A 21,868-nucleotide genomic window follows, 5' to 3' on the forward strand; every position below is an offset into this window, starting at 1 on the left:
TTCTACTACCTTTGGGCTTTGGTCTTTTTCTAGTTCCTTTAGGTGCAAATTCAGGTTATTTGAGGCTTTACTTGTTTCTTGAGGTAGGCCTGTATTGCTATGAACTTCCTTCCTAGAACCACTTTTGCTGCATTCCATAGATTTTGGTGTGCTTTATTTTTGTTTTTATTTGTCCCTAGGCTTTTTTTCTCCTTTGATTTCTTCATTGACCCATTAGTTGTTTAGTCGCATGTTGTTTAATCTTCATGTTTTTGTGGTTTTCCAGTTTTCTTATTGTGATTCCTAGTTTCATACCATTATAGTTGGAAAACATGCTTGATATGATTTCAGTCTTCTTGAATTACTGGGACATGTTGTGGGCTAACACATGATCTATCCTGGAGAATGTTCCATGTGTACCTTAGAAGAATGTGTATTCTGCTGCTTCTGGATAGAGTATTCTGAACATATCTGTGAACTCCATCTTATCTAATGTGTCATTTAAGGCCAAATGTTTCCTTTTTGATTGATTTTTTTGTGAATGATCTATCCATTGCTGTAAGCAGGGTGTTAAAATCCCCTACTATTATTATATTGCTTTTAATTTCTCCCTTTAGGGCCAGTAATATATGCTTTATATATTTTGGTGTTCCTACGTAGTGTGCATATATATTTATAAATGTTTTATCTTCTTGCTGGATTGACCCCTTTATCATTGTATAGTGCCTTTCTTTATCTTTTATTACAGGCTTTGTTTTAAAGTCTGTTTTATCTGCTGTGAGTATAGCTACACCAGCTTTCTTTTCATTACTTTTTCCTCACATCCAGTCTGTGTGTGTCTTTACTTCTGAAATAAATCTCTAGGCAGCATATAGATGGGTCTTATTGTTTTTTTTTAATCTATTCAGCCACTATATGTCTTTATATTGGCTAATTTAGTCCATTTACATTTAAAGTAATTGATAGGTATGTACTTATTGCCATTTTGTTTATTGTTTTCTGGCTGTTTTTATAGTTCCTCTCTGTTCCTTTCTTCTTTCTGTCTTCCCTTTGGTTTGCTGGATTTTTTACAGGCCAATACCTGGATGAACATATATGCAAAAATCCCATGTGGTTTGCTGGATTTTTTTAGTATTATGTTTAGATTCCATTCTCATTTTCTTTTCTGTGTGTACTGTAAGGTTTTTCTTTGTGGTTACTGTGGTGTTCACATATAACATTGTATGTATATAGCAGTGTCTTCTAAGTTGATAACAACTTAAAATGTAAAGCAAAGCTTTACATTTTTACTCTCCCCCCTGCCACATTTTATATTTTTGATGATGCCTTTTTATTTTATTATATTTTATTTATTTATTTATTTTGCAGTACGCGGGCCCCTCACTGTTGTGGCCTCTCCCGTTGCGGAGCACAGGCTCCGGACTTGCAGGCTCAGCGGCCATGGTGCATGGGCCCAGCCGCTCTGCGGCATGTGGGATCTTCCCAGACCGGGGTGCGAACCCGTGTTCCCTGCATTGGCAGGTGGACTCTCAACCACTGCGCCACCAGGGAAGCCCTGATGATGCCTTTTGCATATTCTTATTTTATGCTTCCCTTAAGTATTACTGTAATTTGAGTTAACTTTACTACTTTTGTCTTCATACTTGCTTTATAAGTGACTGAGCCACTACCTTTACTATATGTTTTCCACTGAGATTTTTATTTTCATATATTTTCTTATTATTAATTAGTGCCATTTCTTTTTTAGTCTAGAGAAGTCCCTTTAACATTTCTTATAAGCCCAGTTTAGTGGTGATGAAATCCTTTAGCTTTTGCTTATTTGTAAAATTCTTCATCTCTTCTTCAGTTCTGATTGATAATCTTGACTGGTAGAATTGGTAGAGAATTCTTGGTTGGAAAGTTTTTCCTTTCAGCATTTTGTATAGGTCATCCACTTCTTTCTGGCTGATAAAGTTTCTGCTGAAAAATCTGCTGATTTAGGGATTTCCCTTGTACTTAATAGGTAGTGTTTTGGGGGTTTGGGGGGCTTTTTGTTTGTTTTTGCTGCTTTTAAGATTCTTTATCCTTAACTTTTACCATCTTAATTGTAATGTGTCTTGGTATGGTTCTCTCTGGGTTCATCTTACTTGGAACTTTCTGAAATTCTTAGACCCAGAATGTCTGCTTTCTTCCCCAGATTAGAGAAGTTTTCATTCATTATTTCTTCAAAATTTTCTGACCTTTTCTCTCTTTCTCTTTTCCTCTGGGACCCCTATAATGTGAATGCTGTTCTGCTTGATGTTGTTCCAGAAGTCCCTTAAGGTATATTCACTTTTTTAAATTCTTTTTTCATTTTGCAACTGTGTCTGGGTGATTTCTATTTGTTTCATTTTCCAGCTTGCTGATTCGTTCTTCTGCTTCATCAAGTCTTCTGCTGAAACCCTCAAGTGTATTTTTCAGTTTAGTTATAACTTCTATTTAGTACTTTCTTATATTGTCTACCTCTTTGTTTAAGTTCTTGCTGTGTTTATCCAATCTTCTTCTGAGTTCAATGAGCATTTTTATGACCATTGCTTTGAACTCTTTGTTGAGTGAGTTGCTTAGCTCCATTTCATTAATGTCTTTTGTCTTTTTCTTTGGTTTGGAACATATTCCTCTGCCTTCTCATGGTGCGTAACTTTCTCTATTTGTCTAAATTCATTAGGTGAAACAGCTACCTCTTCCAGTCTTGTTCTTGTGTAGGAGATAATCCATAGGGCCCAGAAGCACAATCTCCCTGGCCACCAGACCCAGGCACTCACGGGTGTTCTGCACGTGGACTGTGCACACCTACAAGCTGTGGTGGGGCTGCTGCTATGATGTGGGATGTGTGGGATTTGGGGTGCTCACCTGCTGGTTGTAGTGAGCTGTTGCATAGTGTGGACTGGGTTTGGGGCACTTGCTCATCCCAGTTATGGTGCAGCTAGTGTGTGGGGAGGGTGGGGTATCGTGTGTTTGTCCAGCCCAATTGTGGTGTGACATCTGCACTGGGTAGGCAGGGCACTCAAGGTACTCACTTTGGCTCAGTTGTGGTTCAGGGTGGGAGGAGCACACCTACTGGTGCTAGGAGGCTAGAAGAAGGGCACCAAAAATAGTGCCCACTAGCTGTATCACCAGCAAGTTAGAATGAGATTTCAAAGATGTCATCTACCAGTGCTTTTGTCTCCAGAGAAAGTCCCGTTAGGTTCCTGCCTCTCTAGCAGCTGCTCTAAGATCAGTAAGTAGGTCTCCCTCACTTATGGTGTAGGTGTTTTCACACTGTTGCTTTTGTGCTGTTTCTCATGGTAGATGGGTCTGTGTGAGCTCTTTAAGAGCGGGTTCTTTGTTCCCTATAGTTACGTGGTTCTCCTGGACTTAATCCCCACTGATTTTCAAAAACAGATGTTTTTGAAACATCTGTTTTCCCAGTGCTGCACTCAAGGGTTGAGGTACGTTATTTGGAGCTCAATCCCTTTACTCCTTCTTTTTTTTACTCCAAAAAGTTACATATTTTTGTGATCCGTCTGATTTGCTCCTGGGATGGGGTCCTGGGTGGGACTGTCTCTCTGCCTCTCCTGCCTGTTTCAATGAGTCTCTTATCTTTTGTTGTGGAGGTGCTGTTCATCTAGTTACCATATACTTTTCAGAGGAAAATTACTTCATGTGTAGCTGTAAATTTGATGTGTCTATGGGAGGAGGTGAGCTCAGAGTCTTCTTAGGCTGCCATCTTGAACCCCTTACACAGGAGAATGATTTATAATGGCATTGTGAATGTGTTTTAAAGAAGACTGCTTATGTTTTAGAGATGCATACTGGGATAGTTATGGTATGAAATATGGTTGAAATACTGTCATATCCAGAACTCATTTCATATAAATACTGTTGTGTGCAGGTCGGGAGTAGTAGATAAAACAAGGTGGGCAATGAATTTAGCTAAGTGACAGGTACATGGTTGTTCATTGTTCTCTAGCTTGTATATGTTTGAAGTTTTTTATAATACTAAAAACATTTTAAAGGAATATCCTGATGATAATTATGAGCATTAGCATTATCTAATTATTTTTAGGGTTTAAGTGAAACTAGAAAATAAGACTTATCTAAACTTGACTGTCTTATTTTGGTCATGTCCCCAGTGATACATGAATTTCATTCTGTTTTTCCAGAATGAGAAATTAGAGAAGTTAAATGGAATTAACTAGCAATCCATAATGATTAATTATATGGATTTCCAGTGATTTTGGCATACTTAGTGAATACAATTTAATAAATACTTATTAAGCACCTACTTATAAAGCACCTACTGTGTTCCAAACATCATACAAGGAAATTGGAATAAGAAGATAGGATCAGCATCAGAAAAAAAAGAACTGTCCCTTACAAGGAAGGCTGAACTAAGTGGAAAAGTTTGATACGGCGTGGAAATTCAACTAGACAGGTCCACTATCCATAATCCTTTGCCTTTTAAGGTCTCTTAGTTTAGGAAAAATCAAATGTGTAATCCAGTCATTGCAATGCAGTATGTAAGTGCAATAATGAAGAAGATGATACAAAAACATTAGAGTGCAGTAATTCTGCTGAGGGTTTAAATTAATCAGAGAAAACCACAACTAAAAGATGACATTTCAACTATTGATTAATAGTTCACCAGATGGACAAGAGGAAGGGTATTCCATGAGGAGGATGACAAGAACAACAGGATAAGCAGGGTTGTAAGTGAATGGTGTTACCACAGAACAAACCGAATAATACTGCGTTCTGTGTGCCATGTTAGTGTGTTCAGACGTTATTCATTAGACAGTGTGCAGGTGGGATATTAGAGGCTTTATCCAGGGATAATGGTGAGATTCATATTTTAGGAAGATAGCTCTACTTTTGGTGGAGAACAGCAGTTCTCAAAGTTTGGGGACCTCTGGTACACCCTTTAGGGAGTCTGTGAGGTCAGAAGTATTTTTATAATAATACTAAGATGTTATTCCCCTTTTTCACTCTCATTTTACACATACAATGGAATACTACTCAGCCTTAAAAAATAATGAAATTTTGCCATTTGCAGCAACATGGATGGACTTAGAGGGTATTGTGCTGAGTGAACTAAGTCAGAGAAAGACAAATACTGTATGACACCACTTATATGTAGAATCTAAAAAATACAACAAACTAGTGAACATAACAAAACAAGAAGCATACTTACAGATATAGAGAACAAACTAGTGGTTACCAGTAGGGAGCGGCAACATAGGGATGGAGGAATGGGAGGTACAAACCATTGGGTATAAGATAGGCCAGCAGTCCCCAACCTTTTTGGCACCAGGGACCAATTTCGTGGAAGACAGTTCTTCCATGGTGGGGGGAGGGCAGTGGATGGTTCAGGCAGTAATGGGAGCAATGGTGGGGATGGTTCAGGCAGTAACGCTAGTGATGGGGGATGGTGGGGAGCGGCAGATGAAGCTTCACTCACTCACCTGCCGCTCACCTCCTGCTGTGTGGCCCGGTTCCTAACAGGCTGCAGACCAGTAGTGGTCCACAGCCTGGGAGTTAGGGCCCTTTGAGATAGGCTACAAGGATGTATTGTTCAACATGGGGAATATAGCCAGTATTTTGTAATAACTGTAAATGAAGTATAACCTTTAAAAATTGTATAAAAACTTTTTTAAAAAAACCACTCACAGAAAATGTCTTCTATTAAACCAACATTAAACTTACAAAAATGTAAAACATACTACTCTAAATACAAAATTTTTTGTTTTGGAAAATAGTTATTTTTTTATAAAAATGTTATTTATGCTACATTACCGGGTTTATACTTTTACATTTCCTTAATTTTGAAATCTAATATGGTAAATATTGGTAAATACAACCCACATAAATGAAAGCTTTTGGGGCACTTCTATAACTTTTAAGAGTATAGGGGACTTCAGACCAAAAGTTTTGAGAACTAGAGGTATAGAGGGTACATTGTATTGAGAAGAGGCTAACAGCAGAGAGAAGACTAGTTAGGCAACTTTTGCAGGAATCTAGGTCATTGATTTTCAAATCCTTTGTGCATATATACCCATTGAAAGAATTATCAAAAGCTATATTCTTTCTGGCACATTTTTAAATGGATAGCTAATTTTTTCCTTTGTAAATTTAGATGGTTGTAAATAATATATTTTATAAAGTATTGTAAATAATGACATTGAAGTATGGTACATCAATCTTTTAGATGTATACAAGGAAATCCAGACACCACAGCAATTTGATACCCATTGTCACCCACTTAAAAATGTATAGGAACAGACGTTCTTCTTGATAGAAACTTTGCATTATTCCTTTTTCTTCTTAAAATTATATTTCCACTTCCCATCTCAAAATTTTGTATAATGTATTATATTTTGTACTTGGAAAATCTTTTGATTACCTATCTCTGTTGTAACCAAAATAAATATATAAATTTAAATTAATTTTAAAATTTCCTATGACCACAAAAAAAGTATTCACCTTTTTATTCCAGATTAAGTTATCATCGAAGTTACTGCCAGGATGAAATTTCCAAAGCAATATAAATGAATTACTAATTTGAATAATTATTTAAAATTTTTTATTGGAGACATTTCTTTTTAAAAAATTTTAACATCTTTATTGGAGTATAATTGCTTTACAATGGTGTGTTAGTTTCTGCTTTATAACAAAGTGAATCAGCTATACGTACACATATATCCCCATATCCCCTCCCTCTTGCATTGGAGACATTTCTTAATAAATGGAGCTTTTCTTTCCCCTCCAACTAGTCCATATATCCTTAGATAAATATTATTTACTTCTATAATGGGACCAGATTCAACATAAATTCTAATTTTATTTCTGTATTTGTAAACATGGAGAAAACTTTTTTGTATAAATAAGGAGATGGGAAAGAAAGAAAGGAGTTTTGTCATAACAATGTCACTCATTTCTGTGACTCCTGATACGTACGTAGCAAAGCAGTATATAGTGATCTACCAGTAAAATTTGTTAGCTGGCAATTTCATTAGATCCATTCTTTTTTCAGTTTCATTGAAAACGAAGAATTAAACCCACTTGATTTTCAAAAGTGGATTTACTACCAAATCATTAGAGTCATTCATTTTCTGTTTCTGGGAAGTATACCAAATATCTTTTAAAATTAGTTCAAATTATGATATTACTCTCATTTAGAGGCATCTTGTTTAAACTGATACATTCATAAAATAGAATATTGTTAGTTTAAATACGGTAGTTTTTAATAACATCTTTTATCACATTTTAAATATGTGATTTAAATACGGCAAACGCTTGCACTGCCTCAAAGATAGAGTCACTTAATGAAGAGTGTCCTTCATTACAATCTATTTGGCAATGCCAGGCCTCATAAACAAATATACTTAATTTCCAACAGAAAAGGTCTTACTTCATTTTCAATTCAAAAATATTATTTTAAAAAACAGATATAAACTGCAGAACACATGTGCCAGAGGCATGTTTACAATGAAGCTAACAAAGCATATCCACCAGAGTGCCTTCCTTTCAAGATTCCTTCAATTTTAAATATTCGCTTTCACACCTCATTTTATATTTTTTGTCATAAAGAAAGCCCCTAAAACTTAGGGCCCAGTATTTCTCCCTGCATATCTGTAAAGATTAACCACAAGGGCAGTCAGGATAAGCTTAAGATGATACATATCTAATATAAATAATTTCATAATTAAGTTATGAAAATAAGATAAACCACTTCTCATTACTTAATTTCTAATAAATAATACAGAATAAAATATAGTTAAGATTATAATTTATGAAGTAAGGAATATGGTAAAAGGCCTGTTATTCCTTCAGCAAATGTTTTGAGGAGATTGAACTCTGATGTTTGACTTTGGGGAATCACTAATAAGCTTGTATAAAAATCAGAAAGAACATTTTCATCTTGGTCAAAATTTTCTTATGTATTTAATGAACAAAGAAAGCTATATACTGCTAAAAACTTATCAGATGGAGAGTTGACATACAGTTTTATTTTTATATTAGCAAGTAAAAAAATATGTTTTATATAATGAAATGAGGTTAACTAATTTTTATATAAATATTTCAGAATGAGTTGATAGATTTTACCTAACTTGTTGAGTAACAAACACTAAATCTGTAGTCTGAAAGAAATCACATAATTTTTATCCATAGGATTTAGCCATCATATCTTTAAAAAAATACAGTTTCACTTAAAAGAATCACTGTCATCTATATTGCTTTTATTGTTCAAAAGTATTCTTTGTTTAGCTAACAGCATGTCCTGTGGGGTGGTATTAAGAAGAACTGCAGGGAAAATGCTTCTGCTAACGTATTTTTTTTTAATTGTTCAGGCAGGGTTTTGGACTCATGGAGAATCCTTATATGGTTCTTGCTGTAGAGCCCCTTGGAAAATCTTTGTATATCCTTGGGCTTATTACTCTTCACCTGGTTTGAAGATCTCTGTACTAGTCATGAGATAAGGATCTAACCTAAGACTGTAATAGCAGTATTGGTTAGGAGACTGATATGAGACATTTTTAAGACATACTTTCTTTAGTGGCTCAGTAGACTTGGGAGTGAAAGATGAGTCAAAAATAATTCTTAAGATTTCCATTTTGGGGAGTTAGATAGATTGTGATACCATTCATTGCATAGAGAAAATAAAATAATCAGCAAGTGTCAGAGAGGTGGGGATGGAGTTCTTTTTGCCTGTGCAGAACTTTAATATGGAAATGTTCAATAAGTCTGAAACACAAAAGAAAGGTCAAAGATAGGGTGGTTATAAATTTGGGAGACTGTAGTATATAAGTGAATGATACTACCTAAGGGAAATTTTTTTACAGAGAGGAAGAGATCTGATGATGGAACCTTCGGGGAAAGGTTAACACAGGAAATGAACCTCTCCACAAAAGCAGAATAGAAAGAAAACAATTTCATCACTGAATAAGCAGTAATCCAGAAAGTAATGTGCATCATAAGCAATCTGCTAAGAGATTACAAAAACAGAAAGAAATCTCACCCTTTTATAAAATGGCCAAACAGATTCAACCCGTTACATGCATGTTCTCAGGATAAACAGTAACTAGTCCTCAAGTAAGAGGACTTGACAGCACCATCTGTCACACATTGTTCATCCTGAATTCACTTAGTAATAGGAGTGCCCATCTGTGTTAGCTAATTGGCTTTATCCAAAAGAAAAATAAACTTCTCATATCTTTATGATAGGAGATAGTTTTGCAACTTGAAGGATACACCTGCCCAAGTTAGGCTCCTGCCCTGCCATTGAAACTGGGAGGTAAGGGCATGATAATCCTTAATGATTACATTCCAAAGAGGTAGTTCCCAGGTTCTTGAGAAAGACATTCCTGTATGTACACCTGGCAAGAGGCTTTTAAGCAAAAGCTTTTAAAAAGATTTTTACATAAATTTCATAGAGACAGAGAATTCACAATTTAAAATTTTCTAAAGTAAATGCTCTAAGAAAAGAGAGTCTTTTCTCTCCTTTTCCACATGGACTTTTTTTTTTAAACTTTGTATTTATCCTTACATAAGTAATGGGAAAGAGAAAAACAGCCTTGGAGATGAAGGGGGAAATTACAAAGAGTGCTTTCATGAAAGCCACAGCAAGAGAATATTTTTCAAGGGTTGAGGGAGTAGTACTGCCTTCAAGGAGGTTATATTCCATTTGTGGGTTAACACTAGCATATATTTTAAAATAACATAAATATGTAACTTTTTAAAAAAACTAAATATAAAAAGAATATAACATTACATGGTTAATTGTATAAGTATAGACTATAAGTACTTTAGAATTTCAGTAGCATGAGGTCATTATGACCTTAAGTAGTCAAAGGAGGATTTCTGGAAGTTGGATTTTGAAGGAGAGGTTCATTTTATGTAATTCATATTTTAAACCTCAGTCTAGAACAGATCTCCATTGCAATTCTCTGTAATAGGATAAATTTAGCAATGGTACCATGATATTCATAATCCATTGGCCAAAATTCTTAGTTGGGTAGTGTTGATACTTGAGTAGAGGATGACACCATTTTCCCCTATGACTTTCTATTTTCTGTGCTCTCTCTCAAAATCACCCCCTTTCAGATTAACAGGTTATTTCTTTTATATGTTAGTAGCTTCAAGTCTTCTCCAGCTTAAAAGGCACTTTTTCTCTAGGATTCTTATCTGGATTCATTTTAAGCTTAACTTGCAAAGATCAGCTATTTTTCAGTTCTTGGAAGGTACTTTGCAGTTAACCCTGATGTTACTGAGACAAACATTATTTTTTTTTGGATTTTAGTTATCTTTGTGTTTTGGAGGTTCCCAAGCCCACCCTCAGGTTTGATGATTCACTAGGAGGACTCATAGGACTCAGCATACAGCCATAAGCATGGCTATGACTCATTATAGGAAAAGGATGCAAAGCAAAATCAGCAAAGAGAAAAGGCCTCTGGGGGAACACCTGGAAGAAACCAAGCACAAGTTTCTAAGTGTCCTCTCCGAGTAAAGTCATATGGGACACACTTAATTCCCCCAGCAATAAACTGTGACAACATGTGTGAAATGTCATCTACTAAGGAAGCTTATTAGAGACTCAGTGCCCACAGTTTTTATTGGGACTGGCCATGTAGACATTCTCTGCCTGGCACATTAACAAGATTCTAGACTCATTTGTTTGCAGAAATGGTTTAGGTACAGTGAGCCACTTTTATTATCATTTAGGGAATTGTGGAAACCCTCCTGAAATCTAAGATCCCAGGTACCGGTCAAGTGTCAACATTGCAAACAGACCTTTTTGAAGATGGCAGCCTCAGGCCTGCTGTGTTAACCCTTTTCTCTACAGCTTTTTTTTTTTTAATCCAGTGATTTGCAGATAAAATCAAGAATTGACACATCAAGTAACTGTCTTTTAAATATACTACAGGTATGCGCCAGAATCACTGACAGAGAGCAAGTTTTCTGTGGCCTCAGATGTTTGGAGCTTTGGAGTGGTTCTGTATGAACTTTTCACATATATTGAGAAGAGTAAAAGCCCACCAGCGGTCAGTTTGCTTTTTATTTACTCTCAAGGTTTTTTTTTAACATGAGAAAAGCTTTTTCCAAAGAATAATATAGTAAGCTTAGGGTTATTTTAGAGCTCCTATTGCTTATTTGTAAGACAGCATCCAACAAAATAATCCCAAACTTACTCATTAAATTAACTTGATGTTTTAAAAAGTGGGGATTGGAGTACTAGTTAGTATATTCGCTTAATATTATCTTCAGTAAATCTGATAAACTCATTCATTCCAGGAATTATTGCAAAAGTTAAACCTTTTAAAGTAATATTTTTTCTGTTCATTGTATAATTTTAATATAGGAAAGTATAAAAAAATAAAAATAATCTCTAATTCAACTACTCAGAAATAACCACTTTAATACCACTTTAATAACCACTTTAATGTTTTCTTACAGGCTTCTTTTAATTTTATATATAAAAGCGAAATTTTATTAAAAAGATTTCTTTTATAACAGGTCATACTGTACAGTTTGCTATCCTGCTTTTTCATTACATATCATAGCATGGATATTTTCCTATATTAGTAAATATTTACTGCAAATATGACTTCTAATTCCTTGGTAGCATTTCATCATAAGGATATAATTTCTGGACAATTATTTTTCAGTCTTTTAAGTAACACTTCGTTGAACATAGTGCACATCCTTATATATATTTATGTTCATCTCTGGTTGTCATCTTAGAGAGTAAAAGTATAATTATAGGTGAAACGTTATGAACTCTTTTATAGGATTTTCATTATTTCAAAATGCTTTCCAGGAAAGCTGTACCAGATTAGACTCTCAGTAGCTGTGCATAGGGGTATACGTTTTATCATTTGCCAGTGTTGACTATTATATTTCTACACAGTTTTGCCAAATGGATGGGAGAGAAGTTGTACCTGTTGGATTTTAATTTGCATTTCTGCTATTAGTGTGATTGAATACATATTTATTGGGTATTTGGGGTGAGTCTGTGCGTGTGTGCATTGTATCTTCATGTACTTTGCCCATTTTTATATTGGTAATTTTTCTTACAAGTATATAAGAGCTCTCTGTGTTTAAATAAACGATGTGTTCATCGTAAATACTTCTCTAGTTTATGGTTCAGACTTCAATTTTATGAATTTTAAACATAGAACTTTTTCTCTCCGTTCCATTTATGCTTAAATATTCATTCTGTATTTTCTTTTTATTATGTCTTCTTTTACATTCAACTTTTTATTTCACCTGAAATGTAATATGATGTGTTAAAGTAAGTGTTTTTAGTTCACTGGTTTTGAACCTTTTCAGGGAATTTGTGCTGAGTATGTTAGTTATGGAAATGGCATTATAGACATTCCACATTTAACAATCTTTTCTGAACTGTGACTGAAAACAAAGTTTTTGAAGTTAAAATTGTCTGTTTTTAAAATGTTTCAAGGTAAGGAAACATACAGGATTTTTCCCATTTACTGGAAGAAGTTGAGAAAGAATTCTGATTCAAATTAAATGTACCAAAAATGTGTCATTGAAAAGTGGGTTTGTGTTTCAGGAATTTATGCGTATGATTGGCAATGACAAACAAGGACAGATGATTGTGTTTCATTTGATAGAACTCCTGAAGAATAATGGAAGATTACCAAGACCAGATGGATGCCCAGATGAGGTAACAAAAAATTTTTTTTATCCACAGTAATCATGCATTTTCTTTCTCTCTTTACTCAAGGATTTCAGGTCAGTTTATGTAATTTAATTTGCTGAGGTTGTAGAAAAATAGCATAATCATGACTGTGGATATAGGTATATCCATGACACATGCCTGTACAGGCAAATTAAGTGGGAGTTCTGAATTTATGTCTTCACCAATTAAAAGTGAATTGTGCTCATTGTAAGTTTGGTTTATTTTCCCTTTTACAGATTTATGTAATCATGACAGAATGCTGGAACAATAATGTAAACCAACGCCCCTCTTTCAGAGACCTAGCTCTTCGAGTTGATCAAATAAGAGACAGCATGGCTGGATGAAAGAAATGAACTTCACTCTGAGACCAAAATAGACTTACAGAACAAAGTGTTGTATTTCACATTACTGTGGACTGTTACTACATGTATCATTATTATGTATATCATGACTTTAGCCAGCAAAGGTGTGGAAATATCTGCTCAGAGCTTTCAAAAGTTTAGTGAGTTTTTCTTCATGAGGACACCAGCCAAAGACACTGATGAAAAGTCCTTAGCAAAGAGTTTTGTAAAAATTTTCGTGAACCTAATCAGTCAGTTAATATCACCTTTGGCAAAAGAAGAAACAGACTTTTTTCAACTCAGAATTATGAGAGATGAAAAAATTGTAAATGTTAAATATGCACAGAATACGTATGTACAGTTTTTACCACAGTGAATGTATAATACCTTGGCATCTTGTGTGATGTTTTACACAAGAGCTGGTATTCATAAATAATGTTTTCTAATTTTTCCATAGTTGATCTGTAATAACTTCACTGTACAAATTAAGATGCTCAGATAATTGAATAAGCACCTTTGTGTCCTTGTTCATCTATATCACTGGCCAGCAATATAAGCAGGTGTATACTTTTAGCTTGTTGTTCTATGTACTGTAAATATTTTTCAAAGCAAAGGGAACAAATGTTTAGTTTTATTTGTATAGGGAATTTCCCTGACTCTAAAGAATACATTTTGAGATGGAACAAGTTTACAAAGATATAACACAATCTATTTTCTTATTTCTCTCCCTTGTATCTGTTTGTGGCGAGTATGTTTTTTAAATAGAACTGTCTCCAGGCTTTTCTAAGACTACAGTGAACAGTTTTCTTTTAAAATTTTGAGATGACGAATGCCAGGAATATTGTCATCCCTTGAGCTACTGGCTGCCAATAAGACTCTTCAATCCCTGGGACCTATAGTCATGGATTAAGTTTAAGTGTAAGCCATAAACTAGATTGTTTTTCATACATATATGCCTATTAAGATGCACAGTGGGTTAGGAATTTTTTCTAAAGAATTTATATTTTAGGGATTTCAGAAATCTATTGCCGTTATAAAAGAGATTTTCTTTTGTTAGATTCTTACAAGGGGGAAATGAGAGTAAATTGGTAAAAAAAAAAAAAGTATGCTTGTTAATTTTATTCAAGAATGCCAGTAGAAAATTCATAATGTCTTGAAGAAAAATCAGCATTTTTCAACTGAGTATACAGGGTCGTTTGTTACTGTTGTCGTTTGTTTTAGTGCTACTCCATTTTAGACACCATACCTAAAATTTGGTGGGGTTTTTTGTCTGTGTGTTATTTATACAAAGTTTAAAATACTTGGCATTTTGGTTAAAAAGAAAATAGTTTCTTTATTTTCAATGCTATATGCTTTTTTTCTTTTAACTTGAACTTAAAGACTTTTGATTATCTTTCTGTTTTTTGGAGCTGGTTTTAAAATGAATATTATATAAGAAAAAAATGCCTCACATATAAAGTTTGAGTTTTTTGTTGGAAGGAAAGGGAAGAAATAGTAGTTACACCAAATGCACAAATCATCTAAAATAATATATTAGATTTTAAAAGATTTCTAGTAAACATTATATTTTGATGAAAGTTGAATATAATTTTTGTTTAATTTGTAAAGACTCCTCCAGGATCTCTGTATGTAATGCATTTAAGAGATTTTCTGTTCTGCTACTTTTCATGTCAAAAGTAGCATATCATATAATATGTTTGATTGCAGATTTTTGTACTAAAACTTAAGTACCTAAAAGTAGATTCTTAAAGGTTGATAACATTTTGTTTATAAAAACAAGGATGTTAACTAGGTTTCTTTTTTAAAAGTTTTTCTTTTAATGTTTCCATTTTTAGTTTTAGGAGAAAAATCCCACATAAACATCTTAAGTTTTTAGAATGGGATGACAGCCTTATTGTAAAATTCTAAGTTTTCAAGAAAATTATTATTTATTGAGGGTTTGTGATGTTTTAAATTTTGATTCTGACCATACATAAAAGGAAATTAACCATGCAGCTGTTTAGTTGGTTCTGCACAAGACACAGGTAAGTCAGTATTGTAGCAGTTAATGCCAAAATGTTTCTTCAAAGTAATACTCTTCAGAAATGAGCGTAAAGATTTTCTTAAAATTCTGCAATTCTGTAAATATTCCAGTATTTTAAGTTACACAGTCTTTATATAAATAATTCCCTATATCCATGACTACCTGCTTTGGGAAATAGTCACTTTTTCATGCTATTTATGTATGCTGCCAGTAGCACTATAATTTGCTATGGAAGAGTGCTTTCTTACAACCCAAGACTTCTGCTTTAAAGTCAAGTGAAATTTTTATCAAAACTATAACTCCTGATATTTAAATTTTATTTAAAGAGTTTTGTTATAGAGTAGACGTTAGAAAATACCTATAGTTCTATACCTGGGGAGCCATTCTTTTTGGGGTGGCATGATGTGGTCAGATTGAGACTGTATTATTTTCTTCATTGTGCCTTTAGCATGTTCCCACAAAACTGAAATACTCATGTAATAAATATTCAGAAGTTATTTTCTTTTGTATTGTCACCTAACCAAGGAACTGCAGGTACACACATTGATTTAGGGATATGCAGAGAAAGACTTTTATAAAGTAAACTTACCTTTCAGTTTAAAAGAAATGCTTCCTAAGAGTGCTGTCAACTACTTTGTGCTGCTTATGAACACTGCTATATCCACCCTAGGTCTGGTATGTAAATTATTTCTAATGAAAGTTTCTCTAATTTTCCAGTACAACTTACTAAAGATCTTTCATCTCCTATATTAGAATAAATAATAACAGTAAGTCAGCAGAATTATCCAAACAAAAGACTAGGTTATATGAGATAATCTTCATTTTATTTAAGGAAGAAAAAAGTATAAATATCAGAAAATACTTTATATTGACACCCTGATTTGGGTTGGTTGTACTTAATTTCAAGATAACTAGCTGCTAACTGTTTTTTGATACTGACAGTAACATCAGAGAGATTTCAGAATGACAGTGAGAGAATTTTTAAACTTTCACATTAGTCAAATGCATATGATATGCACATCACATTATATACCTAAATATTAAAATTACCAATTTTGTTTTACTTTATTACAGTATGTTCTTCATAGGTTAAGAAATTAACTTCTCCTGTGCTTATGCTAGATGGCATTGCTTAGTGCAGGCCCTAAATATTGTTGTTTTCCAGTCTTACAAAATTTATAAGGAAAATCCTTATCTCCAACTGAAACACCAATTGTTATTAATATATCTTTAAAAGTTTTTAATTATTATTTTCTATTATAAGGCCTTTCTTTGCATAGCAAATTGCTTAACATCTTATTTTGAACTGGAACAGATTTATAACGAGATCATTAAAAGAGCTTCTAGGAGTCTCTGTTCCAGTTATCCATATTCTTAGTTTTTGTGAATATGTGTTATGTTTTTAATACCTGTACTAGGAAGCACTCCTATAGATGCTATTTATTGGGGTCAAGCAAGTCAACTCTGAGCAGTGTGAACAGACAGTAGCATAGCTTTTAAGTCTGACAACAGGTAAATAGCATTAATAAACAAAACAAGGTGGTAAGGAAAAGGCATATAGCAGGATTTTATAGAGACAGCAGGCAGCTGGAAAGGCAACTTACCAGTTGCAGATGATAAGCAGAACAAGTACACTAAAAACACAAATGAAAGTATGCAATAGAAAGGTTTGTTCATCAATTATCCTTTCAAGATCATAGTTGAAAATGTTTAGGTGCTTTTCACACGCAAAAAAGATAAGTATTTTTAATGAAAAAGTTTAGGGTGTTTCAAATGCTTGGAATATATGTGAATCTCAGAGCGTGAATTTTCTAGTAGCATGGAGTATAAGCTTGTGAGTTGCAATTTATTTACTGAAACTAAAAACGTTAGAGATTAAGAAAGTCATAGATACTAAAGAAAATGGAAATAAAATGAGAAAGATAAACCTACACTCAATTATGAAAATATCTACTTGAAATTTCTTTCAACTTCAACAACTTGAAATACACATATGATACTTTCTTCTTCTGCAATAATAGTTTTGTTGAAGGTTGCTGTAATGAACCTTTATAACTATCCCAAATTTTAAGTATATAAGAACAAAATTTATTTTATGTCCTTAGTAACATTTAGGATGTTGGATTAATTTTGGTTGGAGAGGAATGAAAAGAAAGTTGTTTGTAGAATCAAAGACTTCACCTTGATTCTTAAGAGCAAATAACTGAATTCTCCAACAGTACTGATTAAAATACTTTTAATCTGCATAACCAAGGTAGCCTAAGCCCTTGAGGGCAAGCTGCAGGTAGCGCAGATCTAAATGACAAATTTGAAATAGTTTGTGTCAAATGATAGCACTTATTGTCTACTGTTTACAAAGCATTTTAAAAACAAGTCACTGTTTCCCACAAATTCTGCCAGAATATTGTTTTTCTTCTTTCTTTCTTTTAAAAAGTGTTTTAAATCCTTGTTTCTATCAGTAATTTGAGGATAGCGTGAATCCCATGGTACCACTTCTTTTCCTTCCTGTTACTAGTTTTGTAACATTATCATGCAGCTTACTGAATAGGAATTCTTGATAATAGAGTAAAGGTATTGGTGACAAAGAAAAAAAAATTGAAACAAAGTCTTACCTTTTTATTGAAGGACTTTGAGAAATGTTGAAGTTGAATTCTAAAACTTTTGAGTATACCATTATAATTCTGTAAGGTGGCCCAGTTTACTTCCAAAGCTACTGTTACAGAGGAAGAAATTTCCAAAAATTTAGAGAAATTTTAGAGAAATAGAGGACAATCTTTTTCCTAAAAATGATTTGGAAATCTGAGACCTAAGGAACAATGAGTGTGGTGATGGGAAAAGGGAATTTCTAAATTTCTGTCAGATCTCAGATTAAACTCACACTTAATGGGAATTTTTTTCTAACATCTTGAATTTCTCTTATTTTAGGATTACTATGATAAATGTAGAAGGTTAGAGTATGGATAGCTCAGTCAAATGCCAACTACTATGGGTCTAGTAATTCTCTAGGTCATTTTCTTATAGTTGCTCCAACTTGGCCACTTAAGGGTCAGATTCTTAGTAGAGTCATTTTTCTTTTCTAAACTTAAAAAAAAAAAAACAAAAAATGACCATATCCACATTGTATACCACTTCAGACCTTCGTATATATGCACTCACTTACCAATGCTGACAAATGCAAGCTCCCTACGACTTTCAAGTTGCATCAGATAATTCATGTTAATGGTTGTAGTAATGAATTCATCACCTCTTGATAAAATCCTAAATCCCATTCACATATTCAGAATAAAGAAGAGTAGATAGTGCAGTTGTGGATATAGACAAAGGAATCCTGGGTAATCTTATGGGAGGGTTAATCCTGAAGGTATTTCACCTTAGAATTTCCTGTTAAGTAAACATTCAGAGAAAACCAAGAGATTTAAACTTTCAGTTCTGCTGCAGCTTTGAGGATATGAGCCCTAATCATGGTGTTTTCAGGGAATCTAGTTTGGTGTGGCCCCAAATGATCTCAAATATAAAGGATCCATAGAAAGGATATCTTGGGCCTGGGCCTAATATGAGAGTTGGAGTTTCATGTATTACTTCTCTTTAGAGCATGCTTTTTCAGCAGAGGTGATATCAACTCTCGGGGTGAGTACTGATGAAAAACCTCATTCTTTTTATGTATAAAGCACAGAAATACATACAGTACATAAACAGGTATGCAATGATATGAAAATTTCATGGTGAAAGAGATTAGGAGAAAATGTCTAAAAACCTCCTTCCAAGGATGGGGGATAATGCAAAAAAAGTAGAGAAACACTGCTCTGAAGTGTACTCATGTGGACATGGGCCAAACCAGCACTACCTCAGAAGTGACTTCAGTAAGAGAGGGAAGATATGTCAGTGTGAGGACACTGAGAGTATTATATCTTTTTGTTTTTTATTTATTATTTTTATTTATTTTATTTTATTTTTTTGGCTGTGTTGGGTTTTCATTGCTGCACACGGGCTTTCTCTAGTTGCAGCGAGTAGGGGCTACTCTTTGCAGTGCGCAGGCTTCTCATTGCAGTGGCTTTTCTTGTTTTGGAGCACGGGCTCTAGGTGTGCGGGCTTCAGTAGTTGCAGCACGCAGGCTCAGTAGTTGTGGCATACAGGCTTAGTTGCCCCAGGACATGTGGGATCTTCCTGGACCAGGGCTCGAACCTGTGTCCCCTGCTTTGACAGGTGGATTCTTTTTTTTTTTGCTGTACGTGGGCCTCTCACTGCTGCAGCCTCTCCCGCCGCAAAGCACAGGCCCTGGACGCGCAGGCCCAGTGGCCACAGCTCACGGGCCCAGCCGCTCTGCGGCATGCGGGATCTTCCCAGACCGGGGCACGAACCCGTATCCCCTGCATCGGCAGGTGGACTCCCAACCACTGCACCACCAGGGAAGCCCGACAGGTGGATTCTTAAACACTGTGCCACTAGGGAAGCCCTGAGAGTATTAGATCTTTAAGCAAATATTCTAAATAGTGTATCTAAACTAAAAAAGAAAAAAATTAGTTAATATGTAATCTTTTTAAAGTCATCCAATTTTAATATCTCTAGAATTTAAGGACTTTCCTTAACAGATACAAAAATTAAGTCTTCTTCAGTGGAGATACATCCCTGAGTACCATTCTGTTGTCTTGTTTTTACATTTCACAATAAATAAGATACAATAATCTTCTCAAAAAACTTAGGGTATTTTAATGATATGCAGTGTATTAGCAGTTTTTCTTCTTGATCATAAGAGGTGATAAGAAAGATACTAAAACCATGACATATTACTGTATATTAAAGTCAAAGGAAAATTTCCACAGAAATAGTAAAGAAACTAACAATACCGAATGAAGATCATATCTGTGCTATGAAATTACCCAGTCAAGGCATTCATCTTTGAAAAATGCTGCAGCTTTTATTTCTTCTCTTTTATTGTATCCAACTTAATGGATGTGACGTTGTTTAGCATTGTGGTTTTCATTTACATTTCACTAATGATTAATGGTGTTAAGCATCTTTTTTTTTTTTTTTTTTTTTTTTGCGGTACACAGGCCTCTCACTGTCGTGGCCTCTCCCGTTGCGGAGCACAGGCTCCAGACGCGCAGGCTCAGCGGCCATGGCTCACGGGCCCAGCCACTCTGCGGCACGTGGGATCTTCCCGGACCGGGGCACGAACCTGTGTCCCCTGCATCAGCAGGCGGACCCTCAACCTCTGCGCTTGGGAAGCCCAAGCATCTTTTAATATGCAATTTTATTGGCCATTTTTTTAATCTTTGGAGAAATGTTTAAGTCATTTGCCCATTTTAAAATTGGGTTCTTTTTTTGTTAAGCTGTAGAAGTTCTTTCTATATTCTGGATATTAACCCCTTATCATATATATAATTTGCAAATATTTTTCCCATTCTGTGGGTTGCCATTTTATTCTGTTGATTGTATCCTCTTATGCACAAAAGTTTTTAATTTTGATAATTCCAACTTATCTACTTTTACTTTTGCGGTCATATTCAAGAAATCATTGCCAAATCCATTGTTAGAAGAAAACATTGGGAAAAAGCTTCAAAAGTGTTTTATGTCTTTAACTCTTGACGTTTAGGTCTTTGATCCATTTTGGGTTAATTTTTCTGTATGTTGAAAGGTAAGGGTCTATTTTTTTGCGTGTAGATTTATAGTTTTCCCAACGCCGCTTCTTGAAAAGAGTGTCTTTCTCCCAGTGAATGATCTTGGGGGTACCCTTGTTGAAAACTGTTTGACTATATACATTAGTGATTATTTCTGAGCTTTCTGTTTTATGCCATTAGTCTTTATGTTTGTCTTTATATGCCAGTACCACACTGTTTTGATTACTGTAGCTTTTGTAGTAAGTTTTGAAATCAGGAAGTGTGAGATCTCCAATTTTGTTGTTCTTTTTAAAAATTGTTTTGGCTATTTGGTGTCCCTTGAGATTGCATATGAATTTTAGGATGGGCTTTTCTATTTCTGCAAAAAAATCATTGGGATTTTGATAGGGATTGCATTAAATCTGTAGATTGTACTTAGGGTTGGGGTAGTATCCTCCTATGTAGATTACCTCATTTTATCCTCACAACTCTGAGGTAGGTACTATTATTTTTCTCATTTTAAGCATGTAGACATTGAAATTTAGCAAGATACAAATTTCCAAGTCCCACGTTTAGAAAGAAGGGATGTTGGAATTTGAATTTAGGCAGTCTGAGTCCAATGCCAGAGTTCATAACCACTTCACTATGCTGCCTTTCACAGCTTTGGCAGCATGCATATAAAGCAGCAATAAACTAGATAAGCTTTCTGCAGTGATCCGTGATTGTATTTCCCAGGTGGCAAGATGACAGAATCAATCATGTCAGTTCCCAGTGAAAATTATTTGAATATATTTTTACATGTACTCTCACATCCCATCCTTCAAAAAAGATTTAAGTGCATGACAATTTGATAAAATGTAGAAAAGTAAATCTTTGTAGAAGGAGCAATGTAAGGGATAATAATACCTTTTGCTAGATGACAAGAGAAAGTTGAAAGTAAATGAACTTAAAAAAAAAAAAAGCTTTGGGAGGTACAACATGACTGAGCTAAACAGGAAGGAGCAGGTGTAGCAGATGCCAGGACGGCGCACAAAAGGTCTCTGGGACCCAGGGTACCAGCACCCAGGACAAAAGCAGTGACTTCATAGGAGCCTGGGCCAGACATACTTGCTGGTATTGGATGGTCTCCTGGGGAGGCAGGGGGTGTCTGTGGCTCTCTTTGGGGTCATAAAAGCTGGTGGTGGAAATATTTGGGGAGAGTTCATCTACTGGAACTCTTGCTGGAGGCAGAGAT

The 21,868-nt window shown here is 34.7% G+C and overlaps 1 protein-coding gene across 2 annotated transcripts in view; it reads left to right on the top strand.

The window, feature by feature from the left end:
* The window catches only part of JAK2 (Janus kinase 2), a 166,543-nt gene extending 152,822 nt beyond the window's left edge, over window positions 1–13,721 (top strand). For both annotated transcript variants that reach the window (XM_060155041.1, XM_060155043.1), the window contains 3 exons: window positions 10,898–11,015; window positions 12,545–12,658; window positions 12,910–13,721. In XM_060155041.1, coding sequence (XP_060011024.1) covers window positions 10,898–11,015; window positions 12,545–12,658; window positions 12,910–13,017 — 340 coding nt within the window. In that variant the 3' untranslated portion in view covers window positions 13,018–13,721. The remainder of the gene's footprint in view (window positions 1–10,897; window positions 11,016–12,544; window positions 12,659–12,909) is intronic.
* Window positions 13,722–21,868: the final 8,147 nt, after the last annotated feature.

The sequence above is a fragment of the Lagenorhynchus albirostris genome, chromosome 7, assembly GCF_949774975.1.
Source record: "Lagenorhynchus albirostris chromosome 7, mLagAlb1.1, whole genome shotgun sequence".
NCBI classification, from domain to species: domain Eukaryota; kingdom Metazoa; phylum Chordata; class Mammalia; order Artiodactyla; family Delphinidae; genus Lagenorhynchus; species Lagenorhynchus albirostris.